Raw genomic sequence first — 19,998 nt, 5'->3', positions numbered from 1 at the left:
GCACTTGGGGTGTTCAGCTGGAGAAGAGGAGACTGAGGGGAGACCTCACTGCAGTTCCAACTCCCTCAGGAGGGGAAGAGGAGGGGCAAGGACTGAGCTCTGCTCTGTGGGGACCAGGGACAGCACCCAGGGAAGGGCTGGAGCTGTGCCAGGGCAGGGTCAGGTTGGATCTCAGGACAAGGTTCTTCCCCCAGAGGGTGGTTGGCACTGCCCAGGCTCCCCAGGGCAGTGGGCACGGCCCCAAGGCTGCCAGAGCTCCAGGAGGGTTTGGATGATCCTCTGGGGCACAAGGGGGACTCTCGGGGATGGGCCTGGGCAGAGTCAGGAATTGGACTGGATGGGCCTTGGGGGTCCCTTCCAGCTCAGCAGGTTCTGGGATTCTGGGAAGTTGATTCTGGAGCCAACCCAGGATTGAGAGCTCCTAAAACACCCACCTTGGCAGGTGGAGGAGGAATCCCAGACTGGTTTGGGTTGGAAGGGACCTTCAAGCCCATCTCATTGCACCTCCTGCCATGGGCAGGGACAGCTTCCACTAGCCCAGGTTGCCGTAAGCCCCGTCCAACCTGTTTAAACACTCCCAGGGATGGGGCAGCCACAACTTCTCCATGCTACTGGATGTTCTCCACAGCAAATGAGAATCCAAATATTTCTATCAGGTGTAATTTGAGTTTAAGAGTAACTGAAGTTGTTCCCCCAGAGGGTAGTTGGCAGTGCCCAGGCTCCCCAGGGCAGTGGGCACGGCCCCAAGGCTGCCAGAGCTGCAGGAGGGTTTGGATGATCCTCTGGGGCACAGTGGGGGATTGTTGGGGTGTCCTGGGCAGGGCCAGGGGTTGGACTGGATGATCCTTGCGGGTCCCCTCCAACTCAGCACACGCTGTGACCCTGTGATCCCACCACCACCTCACCCAGCACCCTCACCTCTGCACCCACCTGTGACGAGGAAGCTGCAGCGCCCGGCGCCCGCCTCGTTGATGATGTTGCAGTTGTAGAGGCCGTAGGTGTCCCTGGCCAGGCTGCCCACGGTGTAATCCGTGGAGTCCTGCACGTCGAACTGCCCCGTGCGCAGCAGTTTGGTGCCCAGGCGCCACTCGTAGGTCAGCACCCGGGTGGGATAAGCCCTCAGCACCCGGCAGCTCATGGTGACGCTCCGGCCCTGGCCCTGCCGGATCTCCAGGAACGTCGGCTCCACGGCGGGGGGGTCTGTGGGGGAAAGGAGTGAGGGTTAAATGAACACTATAGAGACTTTAATTCAGCTTTTTAATGCTTTAGAGAAGAAATTTTAGCTCCCCACCCCTCTGTATCAAGTGTTTAATATGCATTTTGTGCTGCTGATTCGGGGTGTGGACTCCTCTGTGCCATTCATTTCCTCCTTGCCAACATAGAATCACAGAATCAGCTGGGTTGGAAGGGACCTCCAAGATCATCCAGTCCAACCCTTGATCCAACCCCGCCGTGGTTCCCAGCCCATGGCACTGATGCCACATCCAGTCTGTCCTTAAACACCTCCAGGGATGGAGAATCCACCCCTTCCCTGGGTAGCCCATTCCAAGGGCTGAGCACCCTCTCTGCAAAGAAATTCTTTCTAATCTCCAACCTAACCCTCCCCTGGCACAGCTGAAGACCGAGCCCTCTTGTCTTGCTGAGAGTTGCCTGGGAAAAGAGATCAACCCCCCCCGGCTCCCCGCTCCTGTCAGGGAGTTGCAGAGAGTGAGGAGGTCTCCCCTGAGCCTCCTCTTCTCCAGGCTGAGCCCCCCCAGCTCCCTCAGCCTCTCCTCCCAGCACTTGTGCTCCAGTCCCTTCCCCAGCCTCGTTGCTCTCCTCTGCACCTGCTCCAGCCCCTCCATGTCCTTCCTGAGCTGAGGGCCCAGAGCTGGACACAGCACTCCAGGGGTGGCCTCAGCAGCGCTGAGTCCAGGGCAGGAATCCCTTCCCTGGCCCTGTTGGCCACCCTGTTCCTGAGCCAGGCCAGGATCCATTGGCCCTCTTGTCCCCCTGGGCACACTCTGGCTCCTGTTCAGCTCCCTGTCCATCCCCACTCCCAGCTCCCTTCCTGCCTGGCTGCTCTCCAGCCCCTCTGGCCCAGCCTGGAGCTGCCGGGGGTTGTTGTGGCCAAAGGACAGGACCTGGCATATTGTTTAATGTTTCTCATTCAAGGGTTTGAACATCTTGCCACAGGTTGGACTGGATGATCTCAGAGGATTTTTCCAGCCTAGGTGATTCTGAGATTCTTATCTTTAGAGACCCCATGCCATGCTCCTTCCAGGAGTTCTCCTTTACCACTCTCTCTCCAAGAATATCTTATTCTCAGGTTATTCCTGACTCATCTCCATTGGTTGTGTCTAGAAGAACACAACAGGCACGTTGTTTGATATGCCCTAGTCCAAACCACTCAGAGAAACCTTGAAACTGGTCCAAGCAGAACAAAGGATCATGAGGAAGATGATGGGAGGAAGGGGTGGTGTTTTTGAGTCCGCTGACTCAAAGCTGGGAGGTGTTCCCTGAGGGAGGTCCAAGGGGATAGGTGGTCCATGGGCTGGGTGTAATGATTAGATATTATAATTATGACAGTTACTAGTCATAATTGAGTTATATTTAATTTAATTTTGTTATAATTAGTGTTATAAAGTGGTCAAAACTATGCTGTGGGGGGACAACACACAACATGTATATTGTGCCCTTAAAGAGCTTTAATTAAAGAACTGCTCTTTACCTTTCTATACTAAAAACTGCCCAGAGGACTTTTTTTTTTCCTTTGATTTTAGGTAAGAGGAGAGCAGGAGGTTTGTAAACTAATTCATAAGTAATTCACAAATTAAACTAATGAGAGGCAGAGTTAACCAGGCACTGCTGGAAGGCTGGGACACCGCAGTGTCCAGGGAAGGGACTCAACAACACACAAGCTCAGCAGATATGGATCAGCTGGTGACACAAATGTACCCACACAGAGCTCTGTGTCCTGCTCATCAACACCTTCTGAGGGCACAGTGGCAGGGCAGGTTTGGGTTGGACATCAGGAGGAAATTCTTCCCAGAGAGGGTGCTCAGCCATTGGAATGGGCTGCCCAGGGAAGGGGTGGATTCTCCGTCCCTGGGGGTGTTTAAGGACAAACTGGATGTGGCATCAGTACCATGGGCCGGGTGACAGGGTGGGGTTGAGTCACAGGTTGGACTGAATGATCTCAGAGGGCTTTTCCAACCTAGGTGATCCTGGGATTCTTATCTTTAGAGACTCCATGTCATGCTCCTTCCAGGAGTTCTCCTTTACCACTCTCTCTCCAAGAGCACCTTATTCTCAGGTTATTCCTGACTCATCTCCACTGGTTGTGTCTCCATCACAAACACCAATAACCTTCAGACCTGCTGTTTATTTCCCTGCAGAACAGAAGCTGAGACCATGTTCCCTCAGCAGCTGGAAACCAGGAACCCACTTGGACACATCCTGCTGATCAACCCTGAGCACTCCAGGACACAGATGTCATGGCTTGAGAGGCAGAAGAGGTCCCTGCCTGTGAGACCAGGAGGCTCAGCCCCACCAAACCTCCCAGAGGAACCACAGGCTCCAACAGATGGGATGGAGTGGAAGGGAAAAGGTGAGAATCACAGAAACATGGAATGGCCTGAGCTGGAGGGGACTCACAAGGATCAAAATCCAACCTCAGTCCCTGCCCAGGACACCCCAACAATCCCCTCCTGTCCCTCAGAGCGTTGTCCAAACCCTCCTGGAGCTCTGGCAGCCTTGGGGCCGTGCCCACTGCCCTGGGGAGCCTGGGCAGTGCCAACCACCCTCTGGGGGAAGAACCTTTCCCTGAGATCCAACCTAAACCTCTCCTGGAACAGCTCCAGCCATTCCCTGGGTCCTGTCACTGCTCACTACAGAAAAACACAGAAAAGCCTTGGCTTGGCTTGGATGGGACTTGGAGCAACCTGGGCTAGTGGAAGGTGTCCCTACCCATGGCAGGGGGTGGGAATGAGATGGTCTTGAAGGTTCTTTCCAATCTCAGCCAGTTTGGGGTTCTATGGCTTGGTTGAGATGAGTGCAGAAGGAACAAAGACCCTGCAGGGAACTGAGGAGGTGATTCTGTGTTCAATGGGCACAGAAACTGTGGGCACTGCCCCAAGGCTGCCAGAGCTCCAGGAGGGTTTGGATGATCCTCTGGGGCACAGGGGGGGATTGTTGGGGTGTCCTGGGCAGGGCCAGGGGTTGAACTGGATGGTCCTTGGGGGTCCCTTCCAACTCAGGATATTCTGGGATTCTGTGAAGTTGATTCTGGAGCCAACACAGAACCATACAATGGTTTGGGATGGAAGGGACCTTAAAGACCATCTCATTTCTCTGCCATGGGCAGGGACACCTTCCACTAGCCCAGGTTGCTCCAAGCCCCGTCCAACCTGTTTAAACACTTCCAGGGATGGGGCAGCCACAACTTCTCCGTGCTGTTGGATGTTCTCTGTGATTCCTCTCCACAGCAAATGAGAATCCAAATATTTCTATCAAGTGTAATTTGAGTTTAAGAGTAACTGAAGTTGTTCCCCCAGAGGGTGGTTGGCACTGCCCAGGCTCCCCAGGGCAGTGGGCACGGCCCCAAGGCTGCCAGAGCTCCAGGAGGGTTTGGATGATCCTCTGGGGCACAGGGGAGGATTATTGGGGTGTTTGGGCAGGGACAGGGGTTGGACTTGGATTGTTCTTGGAGGTCCCTTCCAGCTGAGGACATCCTGTGATCCTCTAAACTCTGCAGTGGCAGGAGATGGATGGATGGAGTGGCTCAGACACCCCCCACTCCCCCACCCCAGCACTGCCTTCAGGCTCCAACAAATACATAATCACAAACATATAATCACATATTCATCTTTTTTTATCCCTTCAGGTGGCAGCTGTGACATTCCAGTAAGCCCAGAACGGGTCATTTTCCCATAACTGGAATGGGCTGTTTTCCCATAACTCGAATTAAACCTCATTTTCAATCACTGAGATTTGCAGCTACAGACTCTGACAGGCTTTTGATTCCAGCAAAACGCAAAATAAATAAAATATAACCAACAGCCATTGTATGCACAAACCCAACCCCCCCCTCTCATTTGCCTTCTGATAACTTCATCATGGCAGAAGGAAAAGGGCAACCAGGACAGAATAATGTTGGCACTCAGCTCCTGTCAGCACAGATTTTAGAGCTGGGAACACCCCTGGAATGCACAATGGGATGCAAAACAGGGAGGGACAGGACCTTGTGGCTCTTTAAAAGACTCAGCTCACTTTATAACCCACGAGAAGGAAGAAACCCTGAAAGCCCCCTGTGCCAATAAGACACAGGACATTTTGCATCCACATTAAAAGAGCTCTTTTAAAGATATAAAATATAAAAATAGAGAAACCAACATGAGCTCTGAGAGAGAACAACCTTCAGAGAGTCCATGCCGTGCTCTTTTCAGAAGTTCTTCCTCTCCATTCTCTCTCCAAGAGCATCTTATTCTCACGTTCTCCACTGGTTGTTCTCTCCATCACAGGCATAATTAACTCAGATCCCGGATATTTAATTCCCTATATCATGGAAGCTGTAACCACACGCCCTCAGCTCCTGGAAAATAGGAACCAACTCGCACATGGACTGTGCTCTCCACCTCTTGCTCAGACAAGAGTTCAGCTAAACACAGAGGACAGGAAAATAAAGTGAATTTTGGAGGCTGTCAGATTAAGACAATGTTGCTCAAAGCTCAAAATATCCAGTTGTCTTTGGAGTTCATCAAAATAATCAGCCTTTGTCTTGTGTCATGATCCAAGATCCAGCAGCCAATCATCCCTTACTCAAAATTATCCAGAAAAATTACCAGTGAAGACAAGAATATTTGAAAACTCCCATTGGAAAACCCCATGGATGCCAGCTGGACTTTTCCTCCTCATGGATTGAAATTTCACAGTGGATTTGTAGGATTTTGGAAGCCAGAATTTTAACAGGCTCAGGAACTGCAACACAGCCATGGAAAACTCTGAATGAAAGCCCAGAAATCCTAAATTTTCAATACCAAACACCTTTTCCTCTCAATAACATCCCCCAATTTGGTGTCAGCAGAGAATTTCATCACAGCCTGACTATTCTTTGAGCTCAGCTACAGAATAAAAAAATACAAAAGAAGATAAATTTGGAAGAAAATCCCACGAGTTTCCAGCCTCACGTTTGCCCTTTCAACCCAACTCAACCTGCCCTCACTTGTACAACTTCTCCATCTTATCTTGCTTCACTAAGAGTTTCCCAAGGGAATGGATAGCAGGTAAACTACCCATCAAATTTACTGATATTTCCTATTTGCCAGTCATTTTCCCACCCTCACACAGAAGCTCTCCCCGTTTTTTTTTCCCATTTCAGCCAAGATAATTCCATATCCAATCCTAAATCCTTGATACCACACACCCTTTTCTATCAATAATATCCCCCAGTTTGGTGTCAGCAGAGAATTTCATCACAGCCTGACTGTTCCTTGAGCTCAAGTACAGAATAAAAAAACACAAAAGAGGATAAATTTGGAAGAAAATCCCACGAGTTTCCAGCCTCACGTTTGTCCTTTCAACACAACCCAACCTGCCCTCCCTGTACAACAAATCCACCTTATCCTAAGAGTTTGCCAAGGGAATGGATATCAGAAGAATTACCAATCAAATTTACTGATATTTCCTATTTTCCAGTCATTTTCCCACCCTCACACAGAAGCTCTCCACATTTTTTTTCCCATTTCAGCCAAGATAATTCCATATCCAATCCTAAATCCTTGATACCACACACCCTTTTCTATCAATAATATCCCCCAGTTTGGTGTCAGCAGAGAATTTCATCACAGCCTGACTGTTCTTTGAGCTCAGCTACAGAATAAAAACTACAAAATACAAAAGAGGATGAATTTGGAAGAAAATGCCATGAGTTTCCAGCCTCACGTTTGTCCTTTCAACACAACCCAACCTGCCCTCCCTGTACAACAAATCCACCTTATCCCAAGAGTTTCCCAAGGGAATGGATATCATGGATAAAATTTACCAATATTTCCTATTTGCCAGTCATTTTCCCACCCTCACACAGAAGCTCTCCAGGATTTTTTTTTCCCATTTCAGCCAAGATAATTCCATATCCAATCCTAAATCCTTGATACCACACACCCTTTTCTATCAATAACATCCCCCAATTTGGTGTCAGCAGAGAATTTCATCACAGCCTGACTGTTCCTTGAGTTCAAGTACAGAATAAAAAAACACAAAAGAGGATAAATTTGGAAGAAAATCCCACGAGTTTCCAGCCTCACATTTGTCCTTTCAAAACAACCCAACCTGCCCTCCCTGTACAACAAATCCACCTTATCCTAAGAGTTTGCCAAGGGAATGGATATCAGAAAAATTACCAATCAAATTTACTGATATTTCCTATTTTCCAGTCATTTTCCCACCCTCACACAGAAGCTCTCCACATTTTTTTTTACCATTTCATCCAAATAATTCCATATCCAGGACCTTCTCAGCCCTATTGCCTTTACCCTCCCAGCCAGCACCAAAACACATCTTTAAATCCAGGGCAAATCGAGTCAGACACTGAATGAAGTATAAAATAACAGAACATCAGGATGCTCAAAGAGCAGGAATGAAGCTCCTCCTGACCCCACATCCTGCTCTGAGCTCCTGGGATTGAGGCAGAGCACAGGGAACTTCGGGATGGGAACGTTCTGGAAGATTTAATGGCTGGGTTTGCTGTCATTTGCTGCCATGACTGATAAATCTATTGACTGTTTGAACATCCCAAAAACTTGCCTGCACTTGGTAATAACTGTTCCCTGCTCTGTTTCTTTTCCTGCTTCCATTTAATGCTCCAAATCCAGGGAATGTTTCACCTCCCCACAGCAGCTCTGTCTTAACAACTTTTAGCCCAGATTGGTATTCAGTCCCCTCTCTCTTCTTCCCCTGCTTTATTTACTTATAAGGTACTTTAGCCTTATAAATAGCTTTTAAATGAAAGTTTCCCCTGCCTTTAAGGTCAAAAGAGTCTTTAAAGCCCCAAATTTCCATCTATCCAAGAACTGATGATACCCAGTGACAGAAAGAGAAAATTAACTCCGGCTGCTCGTTTCAGAATTACACTTTTGCAGGTAATAACTTTAATGGGAAAGGAAAGGGATGATAAAACCCACAATGCACAGAACTAAGGGCCTGTTTTTCTTTGTTGCTGTTGTTGTTTTTATAAAATAGTGACTTCCAAGATGCTCATCTCAGGCATCTTCTGAGAGAAATGATGCTCGGGAGGAAACTGGAGCTGTTTACAACCTATATGTGTTTAATTCATTTGCATCAGCTCTTCCTCCAGGCTTCAGCAATTTGATTTAATTTACTTTTCCCTCCTCATTCCCATCTTTCCCAATTCCAGTGTTAGTTTTTGTGGGTCTTTTTTTGAAAAACACACAGAAAAAAAAAACCCGAGGGCCTCAGGTTCGTTCTCTTAAACAATTATCTCTGGGAAGCAAATGGGCTGAAGTTAAAACAGGCTCTGTATTAATGTTTAATGAATTTTTGGGGGAGCCTAAGTACATTCATGTCTCGAGGAATATAAAGTGGCAAAGGAAGGTTTCTCCTGCTATCAAGAGAAATGACAGTAAGGAATGTTTGTTTGTTTTAAACCTCTCAGTGGAGAGCATCGTGTCCTGCTCTTTATTGTGGGGGTTTTAAGGAGAAAACAATAATAAGGGAATTTATTTTCACTCCATGGCCTTGAGGAGAGGCTTCACCTGCTGCTTTGGTTTCTCCAATTTGCATTCCAGCCTAAGCCAATAATTAGGTTTTTTCTCTCTCTCTCCCAGCTCCAGCAACAGGAATAAACAGAAAAACCTGATGCCTCTGCTTGGTTCCTCTTGTTTTTTGTGGCCACTTTTGATTGAATTCACCCAGCAGGGATGTTATCAACAACAACCTATTCCACAGAAACCAACAGGAACCATGGAACATCCAGAGCTGGGAGGGACCCACAGGGATCAGAGTCCAACCCTTCATAAGGACCACAATGATGGTCACCTCGTGGCCTCAATTTAGGGGTTGGGTCCTCTGGAGGAGGAAAGACCTCTGGTTACTCTTGGGGTTGGATTTGCAGCCCAGAAAACAAGGTGAGGGAGCGATAAATCAGGTTGGGTGACACCATTTAGGAGGGTGTCAGGAGACTCCACCACCTCAGAATCATTAAGGATGGGAAAGACCTCCAAGATCAAGTCCAGCCTTTGACTGAATCCCACCATGGCCCTGAGGAGAGGCTTCACCTGCTGCTTTGGTTTCTCCAATTTGCATCCCAGCCTAAGCCAATAATTAGTTTTTCTCTCTCTCTCTCTCCCAGCTCCAGCAACAGGAATAAATAGAAAAACCTGATGCCTCTGCTTGGTTCCTCTTGTTTTTTGTGGCCACTTTTGATTGAATTCACCCAGCAGGGATGTTTTCAACAACAACCTGTTCCACAGAAACAAAGAGTAACCACAAAACACCCAGAGTTGAGAGGGACCCACAGGGATCAGAGTCCAACCCTTCATAAGGACCACAATGATGGTCACTTCGTGGCCTCAATTTAGGGGTTGGTTCCTCTGGAGAAGGAGAGACCTCTGGTTACTCTTGGGGTTGGATTTGCAGCCCAGAACACAAGGTGAGGGAGTGATAAATCAGGTTGGGTGACACCATTTAGGAGGGTGTCAGGAGACTCCACCACCTCAGGATCCTTACGGATGGGAAAGACCTCCAAGACCAAGTCCAACCTTCACCTGAATGCCACCATAACCACTAAACCACACCATGAAGTCCCATTTCTCCTTGTTCCCTGAACACCTCCAGGGCTGGGGACTCCACCACTGCCTGGGCAGCCCCTTCCAAGGCCTGGCCACTCTTCCCATGAAGAAATCCCTCCTGGTGTCCAACCTGAACCTCCCTTGTTGCGACTCGAGGTCGTTCCCCCTCATCCTGCCTCCAGTTTCCCGGGAGAGGCTCTAGGTGGGTAGGGGCTGTCCCAGTGCCCTGCAGAGATCCAGGATGGACCAGGTGAGGTGGGAATTCACCCTCCCAGCCTGGCACAGTTCCAAACCACCAACCTCTTTAAAAGCCTCTCGAAGCCGAGACGATTTAAGCAAGTTCCGCTCCCCAGACCTGATTGAAACCAACTGTAATTTATTTTATGGCCTGAGGGATGTGCAGGGGAAAGTCAGAGTCGTTCCAGCTCAAAAAGGCAGCCTTTTCTTCATCCCTTTCCTTTTATTTCTTTAAGTTATTGAGAGCATGTTTGCCTGTGAGGGGAAAGTGCCTCGCTAGGATTTGTATCCTGCCTGGTAATGAAGGTTTGGACCAGGCAGCTCATTTGAGTTATTTATTTATTTATTTTATTTTCTGTCTCTCTGCCTGTGCCTCTGATCTATGGTGCCCAGGCTCTGAAGATTCCCCTCATGAAAACCATGTGGCATTCCTTCACCTTGCAGCAGAGGCAGCCCTGAACCTCCCAGGCCACATCAGGGAGTGTTTTCTGGGTTTCAAAGCAGGGGATTGGGTTGTTGGCAGTGGGGTTTGTGTGCTTTGCTAAGGAAAAAACCCAATGGTTCATTAATACAGGTGTCAAAATACACCAGAACTGGATGCCCAGGAAGGACTTGGACTTGTTGGAGCAAGTCCAGAGGAGGCACCAAGATGAGCAGAGGGATGGAGCAGCTCTGCTGGGAGAGCTGGGGGGGTTCCCCTGGAGAAGAGAAGGCTCCAGGGAGAGCTGAGAGCCCCTTGCAGGGCCTGAAGGGGCTCCAGGAGAGCTGGAGAGGGACTGGGGACAAGGGATGGAGGGACAGGACACAGGGAATGGCTGTAAGATGGAAGAGGGTAGATTTAGGTGGGATGTTGGGAAGTAATTCCTGGCTGGGAGGGTGGGGAGGTCCTGGAATAGAATTCCCAGAGAAGTTGTGGCTGCCCCTGGATCCCTGGAAGTGTCCAAGGCCAGGTTGGGATCCCTGGGCTAGTGGAAGGTGTCCCTTCCACTAATGAGATGCTCTTTAAGGTCCCCTCCAACCCAAACCATCCTGGGATTCCATGGAACAGCTGGGGATAAGTGGAAAGAAGAGGCCCAGGGAAGTTATTGCACAGCAGGGTTAAGGCAAATATTGGGAATATTTCCTTGCAACACAGCCCTGCATTATTTGGACAACTCCTGGCCAGTTCTGGTTCTGGAGGCTGAGGCAGAACCAGGATCCACCCAGGAGCAGCTGGAAAAGCAGCAGTGGGAATTTGAGCCTCCAGCAGATCCCTGGATGCTGGAACGTGCTGGGAAAAGCTGGCTCAATTCATCTGCACTGCAGGGCTCATGTCAGGGCTGGCACAGCCCCACACCATTCCCACCCCTCCACAGTCCTTATTCCCAGGTTTCTCCCTCCTCCAGCTGTTCCTTCTGGGCACCTCCAGCTCTGCTGGGAGTTATTTTCATGTGCAACTAAAATAAAAGGGAATTTAAGTGTTCCCAGGTCCTGACTCGGTGTTATTTAATGCAGTGAAAAAACAAAACACCACCAAAAAATGAAATTTAAAGCAGCCAAAGGATGGCAAGGGCTGGAGAGCATCCCTGCTCCTACAGGGAGCAAATCCAAGGGGTTTGGTTAAATACACAACCGGGACCGTGGGACTGGGCTCAACCAACTCTGCCAAACAAAACTCCCCACTCAACCCCCCCAGGTGGCAAAGGATGTGCCAAGCAGAGGGTCTGGGAGCTCTGCAGGCAGAGAATCCTCCCTGGGATTCTCCCATGATCAATCCACGGGGATCCTCTCCGATGAATCCAACAAAGCCCCAAAATTCCAGGACCCTCTGCATGAAAACGCCTCCAACAGCTTCCAGAACTGGATGGATGTGGAAGCATCTCAACCCCTGACTGCATTTTTTTTTTAGAGGTTTAAAACCAGAATTTTTCTGGATAAATATAAAGTTAAACATGCACATATTTAAAAAAAACATAAGTGATAATAAGGCTCAAAAATGAAAGGCAGAAATATGATTTAAAGACAACTAATGAGAGTTTTGGTGGCAGAGCTGAGATTGGGGGATATAATAATCCCTTGATTCCCACAGAGGCCTGGGGGAAGTAAAAGCATATGTACTTAAAAAAAAATGGGAAAAAATAAACACAGCCTCTAAATTGTGAGGGAAAAAGAGAGATCCTGATAATGGGGAAGAGTCAGGGGGAAAAGAAAAAAGTAAACAGCATTTTTAAAGCAAAAGGAATCTTCCTAAGGGGCCCTGTGGATCTTGCTCAGTTTTTTAACTAGAAAATTCAAATTAATGCTCCATCCCTGTGGCTGCCTCATCCCTGGAAGTGTCCAAGGGCAGGTTGGAGGAGCCTGGGACAGTGGAAGGTGTCCCTGCCCATGGAAAGGGAGTGGAACTGGATCATTTTTAAACTCCCTTCCCACCCAAACCAGTCTGGGATTCCCTAAATTTCACCAGATTGCAAAAATACACTTCCAAATTTATATCCTTCTGGGATCTAGACTGGAGTCCCACACCCAGTTTGCCTTGGGAGCTGAGCTGGGTGTGGAGCCCCAAGGACACAGAGCAGCCCAGGCTGGCTGGGCAGAGCTTTGGGAAGCTCCAGCACACAAGGATTGGGATCCCCGTGGAAATGACAACAGGGATTTTCCAGCTGGAGCTCAGGCACAGGAATGACGAGCCTGGAGAATGGATTTGCTGCAGGGAAACCACAGTGGCCAAAAAGAGAACAAAAAAAAACATTTGCACATCTCCAGGTAGATTAAAATGGGATTGCGGAGCCATCCTGGAGCTGTGCATTCCCAAACCCTCCCTTTGCCCAGAAAATCACCCCTGGAATGCCAAGAAGTCCCTGTTTTACAGAATTCCAGACTGGTTTGGATTGGGAAGGGACCTTAAAACCCACCCAGTGCCACCCCCTGCCATGGGCAGGGACACCTTCCACTAGCCCAGGTTGCTCCAAGCCCTGACCAACAAATGGATAAGGGAATATCCACCATATACACAGTGTTTATCAATAATTACTTTTACAACACACACCTGAAAAACCTCCTAAAAGGTATTTTTTTTAAAAACCAAACCCACCATAAATTAACCACATTCCCACCAGCCCTTAGAAAACATTCCTTAGGGAGGAAACATCTTAATACTCAGGGAAGGTGCCCAGAGAGAGGGAGTTGCCAGAGAATCTGCCCCAAGCTCTTGTTCAAATCTCTCTTTTCTTTCCCCAAAATCTTCATAAAACAGTTTTCAGAGGTCCCTTTCTTCTTTGGAGAGCATGGAAAAACACTTAGAAATCTTTCTTCGGGAAGAAAGGGAGAAGGGAAGATTGTTGCCTGTGGTAGAACTGTTTCAGGGATATTTGCATTACAATAAACTCTGACTGATTTTAAAAAAAAATAGGTGTATTTATAAAGGCATAAATCACTAATATTTAAACTTAAAAAAATTGGATCTACATATTTTAGGTGATATTTGTAAATTTAGCAGCCCTGCACACGGAGAAAGGGTCAGACAAATTAAAATCTACTTCTATTTTATAAAACAGAATACTTCTACATCATGGATTATAGATATTCTAATTTTACACTGTTATCTATAAATACACTTCAATTCTAATCTATATTGTAAATCATATATGCCTTATTTTTATCCTACTCCACATAAAATTAAACTTTCATTCAGGGAGCACATTCATGTCTTTACTCACTGGGAATGAGGTCCAGGCTGGAATTTTAGGGTAATCCAGATCTCCCAGGCTAGAGAGTGTTAAACACAGAGAAGTGCAGGGGGGAAATGTTAAATATTCAACTGGGGAAGCTCCTGAATTTAACTCCTCCCACAGAAAACCAGGATCAGCTGCAGCTCCTCAGTCTCCCATCGGTTTTCAGGTGATTTGGGTTAAAACCAACAGTGGTTTTAATTGGTACTGGAGGCTTGAAAACACCTGTGGGGTGGGTCAAAAACCAGATTCTCCCAGAAAAATCCCTCATTTACTGCTCTAGGACCTCGAGGAGGATAAATCAGAGCAGCTGTGGGGGTGGCACGTGGAGAAAGGGGGAAGAGGAGGGTGAGATCCCAAAGGTCACAAGGGCACAAATTCCCTTTTCAGGGCTTTTCATGTTCCATTTAAAGGATAAAAGTGAAATCTCAGGAGTGGGGAAGCTGCACTGACACCAAAGGGGCACAAGAAACCTGCCTGGAAGTGTCCAAGGGCAGGTTGGAGCAACCTGAAAGGTGGAAGGTGTCTCAGCCCAGGGCAGGGGGTGGCACTGGATGGGCTTTGAGGTCTCTTCCCACCCAAACCAGTCTGGGATTCTATGACATCCCAGAAGGATAAAACCAGCAAGCAAAAAATATATATCTTAAATTTATCAGTCTTGTCCCGACTTCCAGGCAGCACCAGGAGGAGGAATCACATGGGGGACATCTGGGAGAGCAGAATTTCAGATAATACTGAGCTGGGACCACCCCCCAAAAAACATCAGGGGATGCTCCCAACAGAGCTGCAAGCCCAAAACCTGGATTACTATTCATGGAATGGTCTGGGCTGGAAGGATATTTGAAGGTCACCTGGTTCCATCTCTTTTCTATTGTCAGGGACACCTTCCACCAGCCCAGGTTGCTCCAACCTGGCCTTGGACACTTCCAGGGATCCAGGGGCAGCCACAGCTTCTCTGGGAATTCTATTCCAGGGCCTCCCCACCCTCCCAGCCAGGAATTCCTTCCCATTATCCCATCTCTCCCTGCCCTCTGGCAGTGGGAAGCCATTCCCTGTGTCCTGTCCCTCCAGGTCCTTGTCCAAAGCCTGAAGAGTTTTGTGACAGACTCTTAATTTTTCCAGCTAATCTAAATTTCAGACCTGCCGAGGTTTAAGTTTTAAGTCAGGTGGGCTTTGAGATGGGCAGATTTCAGCGGGAATCTACATTAATTATTATTAATCTACATTAATTATTATTAATTTAATTCTCTTTTCCGTTACCCGCAGCATCACACGGTTTGCAGAAGAAAAGCCCAACCACCACTCCCAAGAGTTTAATAACTTAGATTTTGGGTTTCAAGATGGATTTTCCAGGCTGGTGCCTCTGTCCTGCTTTACCTCCTTGACAGGACATGAGATTCCCTGAACAAGCAGCAAGGATCACACTCGGCAGCCCCCGGAGTCGCAGGAGATTAAACATTTGTGCCGAAACACGTGAAGCTGTTTTGCAAGTGAAAAATATTCCAGTGAGTAAACAACCCAAGAAATAACTTTGCAGTAAAGCTGCCACATGAATTTCTCCCTCCCCCCCCCCCCGTATCTGCTGATCATTATTTGCTTTATCCGCCGAGCCGCGGCGGGAGCGCGAGCGTCGAATGGCGATGAGCTCCTTGGAAAAAAGCCGTGAAATTCGGGATAATCCACGGCCTTTCAGGAATGTCTGCTCTGCTGAGCGTCTTTTGTGGGCTCCTGCTGCTCTCCCTTGTATTTTTCTGAAATTAAAAGTGTAATGGCTGAGACGTAAATGGACGGACAAGAGCGCGGCGACCCTTCGGATGTTCCGAGACGTCGCGGACGGAGCAGAGGCCGAGCAGGAATTGTGGCGAATTCTGGCACCCAAATTTCCCTCTCTCCTCTCCCCGGGGTTGAGGAACAGCTCTAGAGGAGGAGGGACCCGCTGCAGGATTTGCAGAGAGCCTGGGGAAAAAAGCATTTTCCAGCTAAAGACAAACTGGGAGAGCTGGGGGGATTCCCCTGGAGAAGAGAAGGCTCCAGGGAGAGCTGAGAGCCCCTTGCAGGGCCTAAAGGGGCTCCAGGAGAGCTGGAGAGGGACTGGGGACAAGGGATGGAGGGACAGGACACAGGGAATGGCTTCCCACTGCCAGAGGGCAGGGAGAGATGGGATAGTGGGGAAGAATTCTTGGCTGGGAAGGTGGAGAGGGGCTGGAATAGAATTCCCAGAGAAGCTGGTGTGGAGATCAGTGGAGATCTGAACATATCTAAGGACACAGATCTGCTGGGATGGGTCCAGAGGAGTCCCTGGAGATGATGAGAGGATGGAGCAGCTCTGCTGGGAGGAAAGGCTGGGAGAGCTGGGATTGTTCAGCCTGGAGAAGAGAAGCTTTGGAGTGTCCTGATTGTTGCCTTCCAGGACCTGAAGGATCTACAGGAAAGATGGAGAGAGACTATGGACAAGGGATGGAGGGACAGGACACAGGGAATGGCTTCAAACTAGTTTAGGTTGGATATTGGGAAGCAATTCCTGGTTGGGAGCGTGGGGACGCCGTGGAACAGAATTCCCAGAGAAGCTGTGGCTGCCCCTGGATCCCTGGAAGTGTCCAAGGCCAGGTTGGAGCAACCTGGGCTAGTGGAAGGTGCCCCTGCCCATGGCAGGGGGTTGGAACTGGATGACCTTTAAATTCCCTTCCAGTCCAAGGCACTTTGGATTCCCTGATCCCTGCCAGCCCTGCGGACAGGCCGGAGCTGGGTTCAGCTTTCCCAGGCCTCCTGGATTAATCAGTGAATACAAACTCCATTATCCAATGGGACTTGAAAGAAATGGCAACACAGCTCCCTGATTAGACATGGAAACTGTTGTTGCTATTATTATTATTATTATTATTTTAGGACCAGACTTGCTCTGTCTCCATTCCCAAGCCTCTCTTTATTATCTAATTATTTTCCCTGCTTTACAAGATGTGCCTTTCCAGTCATTAAGAGGAAGTTTCTCCTCAGACCTCAAGAAACCCCCCAAATTCTGCTGCCCCTGCAAAGAACCACAAAGGTCTTTTCTCCTCCTTCTCAGGTAAATTCACTGTAATATTTCAGCTCTTATTTTCCCAAATCCTTGGTGGAAATGTCCTGTCACACGTTGCAAAACTGAGACTTTCTAAAAAATATACTTTTGGGGTTTTTTTGTTTGTTTGCTTGGGTTTTTTTGTTTTGTTTTGTTTGGGTTTTGTTGTTGGGGTTTTTTTTTGTGGATTATAGGGATTTTTTTATTGGGACTTGTTTGTTTGGTCTTTTTCACTTTTGAAGATAATTTAATAATCTTTCTTCTAGATTTTTTTTTTAGGCAGGTTAAGCGGAAAACTGGAAATCAAACAAGCCACATAAAAAGAAAAGAAGCAATGGGGACGGTAGGGAATGTTTATCAAAACACGTTGGCTTAATTCCTGTTGATTCCTACGTGTTTTTCTAAGAAAGAGTTTAAGAAATATTCAGGGAGTCTAAGCAGAAATCATAAATTTTAAAATGAAAATCCCTCATTCACACATATTATTCTCAGCCTTAAAAGTCAGCCGAAAAATAAGTGGTTTTTATATTTTTTTAGTATTTTATAGTATTTATCATATATTTTTATAATTTAGAATAGAAAAATATATTTTAATAATTAAAATACTTAATAAAAAATTAAAATATATTTTTATTTTGTTTAAATTTCAATGTAATGTATAACATTTAAATATTTCACTGTCAAATATTACAAGAAGCCCCAGAATTTCACTGTGAAGAAGAATCTTCACAGACTAAAAGAAGAACCACTGAGAAGAAGAATCTTCACAGTGGTTAAAGGAAACTACCCTGGGAAAGGTTAAAGGAGAATTTAACACTCTTCACCACCGAGAAACTCAAATATCCTCTAATACTCCCTCAGTATTTGCTCCCTCTGGATCAGGAAACCTTCCCAAAGCCTGACTGTAAATATTGAACAGGACCAGCCTCTCCCTGGGGCATTTTCCTTCAGCCTCACTTCCCTGGATGAGGGTGGGGAGGCCCTGGAATAGAATTCCCAGAGAAGCTGTGGCTGCCCCTGGATCCCTGGAAGTGTCCAAGGCCAGGTTGGAGCAACCTGGGCCGGTGGAAGGTGTCCCTGCCCATGGCAGGGGTGGCACTGGATGGGTTTTAAGGTCCCTCCCAACCCAAACCAGTCTGGGATTCTGTAAAACAGGGATTTCTGGGCATTCCAGGGGTGATTTTCTGGGCAAAGGGAGGGTTTGGGAATGCACAGCTCCAGGAGGGCTTCACAGTCTGATTTTAATCTACCTGGAGATGTGCAAATGTTTTTTTTCTCTTTGTGGCCACTGTGGTTTCCCTGCAGCAAATCCATTCTCCAGGCTTGTCATTCCTATACCTGAGCTCCAGCTGGAAAATCCCTGTTGTCATTTCCACGGGGATCCCAATCCTTGTGTGCTGGAGCTTCCCAAAGCTCTGCCCAGCCAGCCTGGGCTGCTCTGTGTCCTTGGGGCTCCACACTCAGCTCAGCTCTCAAGGCAAACTGGGTGTGGGACTCCAGTCTAGATCCCAGAAGGATATAAATTTGGAAGTGTATCTTTGCAATCTGGTGAAATTTAGGGAATCCCAGAATCCCAGACTGGTTTGGGTGGGAAGGGAGTTTAAACCCCATCTTGTTCCAACTCTTTTCCATGGACAGGGACACCTTCCACTGTCCCAGGTTGCTCCAACCTGGCCTTGGACACTTCCAGGGATCCAGAGGCAGCCACAGCTTCTCTGGGAATTCTATTCCAGGGCCTCCCCACTCTTACTGTAAATAGTCCCTTGGCCTTGGCTAAGTCCCAAAAACACCAAGTTGCCTGTCAGAATTCCCAGAATCATTCCACACTCAGCTCTGGGAGGATGGCTCCTGCTCTCTAAAGGCCAAAGCCCCCAGATTTTAGGAGAACTCACCAGCCACAGGATAATTTGATGCTTCCCAGCCAAAGAGTCTTTAAAACCAGAGACTGCCAAGAGAATTTTCCTGTGGGTGGTGCCGAAGTTCCTTTCAGCCTTACAAGGCATGAATAAAAAGTCTTCCCGTTGGAATTTTCATCCCATTTCAGAACAATTCCTCTCACAGGAGCTACATTTAAGCATTGTTATTGCTCAGCTAAAGCCAGAAGCACCACAGAGCTTTACACCAGCCCAGGGAAAGCTCCAGGCACCGAATTTTTTGCTTTACATTGACTAAAAATACTCACGTGGCATTAACACAAGACCCCAAACCTTATTTCCAAAAGTGCCTTTTTTGCTTGGCTTTGGGATAAAAGGAAATGAAAGAAGATTTGAAAGGCCAAATAAGACAAGGCAGGGGCATCAGTTCTAGATTTGGGTGCCTTGAAGCCAAAGTTCAGCCCTTGTCCTTCAAGCCCTGGCTCAAAACTCAAAAGTTCACGACTGAGGCAGCAAATCACTCCCAGCAGCATGTCCTTTGTAATGGAAGCTCACAGAGCAATTTGAGAGTAATTTATGTCATGTAGCAGCCAGAATCAACCACTTATGTTTAATTTCCAACAAATTAGACTCGTCCAGGCCGGTAATTCCACCTGCAAAGCCATTCCTTTGAATTTAAATGTAACGTGGTGGAAAAATAGGGGGTTGTCAGGATGTGATTCCCACCAAAACCCCTGTGGCAGCCACGGCTTTTTCTTTGGGCTCAGACTCCCAGATCCCCCTCAGTGAGGGAAAACATGCAAATTGTGATCCTTGTGAAGGCACATTACAAGAATTAAAATGCGCTCCCCGCGTGGAAATTAAATGGGGTGTAAAAATAGCGGCGCCAGGCTCGTTCTGAACGACTCCTGTGGCAGATGTGGGGATGATTAATGCCCACACGAGGATGCCTGGGCTCAACTCCATCCCCTCCACATCAGTTCAGTGCAGATGACACTAAGTTGAGGGGGAGTGTCCATCAGCTGGAAGGCAGGAGGGCTCTGCAGAGGGACCTGCCCAGGCTGGATCCATGGGCTGATTCCAAGGGGATGAGGTTCAAGCAGGCCAAGGGCCGGGTCCTGCCCTTTGGCCACAACAACCCCCGGCAGCTCCAGGCTGGGCCAGAGGGGCTGGAGAGCAGCCAGGCAGGAAGGGAGCTGGGAGTGGGGATGGACAGGGAGCTGAACAGGAGCCAGAGTGTGCCCAGGGGGACAAGAGGGCCAATGGATCCTGGCCTGGCTCAGGAACAGGGTGGCCAACAGGGCCAGGGAAGTGATTCCTGCCCTGGACTCAGGGCTGGT

General features: G+C 48.1%; 1 protein-coding gene across 1 annotated transcript in view; it reads right to left on the bottom strand.

Annotated features, from left to right (window-relative positions):
* LOC116788123 (MAM domain-containing glycosylphosphatidylinositol anchor protein 2) overlaps positions 1 to 19,998 on the bottom strand; it is a 159,874-nt gene that overhangs the window by 76,030 nt on the left and 63,846 nt on the right. The window contains exon 6 of the mRNA XM_032690549.1: positions 931 to 1,200. Within this exon, the coding sequence (XP_032546440.1) occupies positions 931 to 1,200 (270 nt within the window). The remainder of the gene's footprint in view (positions 1 to 930; positions 1,201 to 19,998) is intronic.

Source organism: Chiroxiphia lanceolata, chromosome 6, assembly GCF_009829145.1.
Source record: "Chiroxiphia lanceolata isolate bChiLan1 chromosome 6, bChiLan1.pri, whole genome shotgun sequence".
NCBI classification, from domain to species: domain Eukaryota; kingdom Metazoa; phylum Chordata; class Aves; order Passeriformes; family Pipridae; genus Chiroxiphia; species Chiroxiphia lanceolata.
The sequence above is the reverse complement of the archived record's forward strand: the minus strand, read 5'-3'. Positions and strand labels throughout refer to the sequence as shown.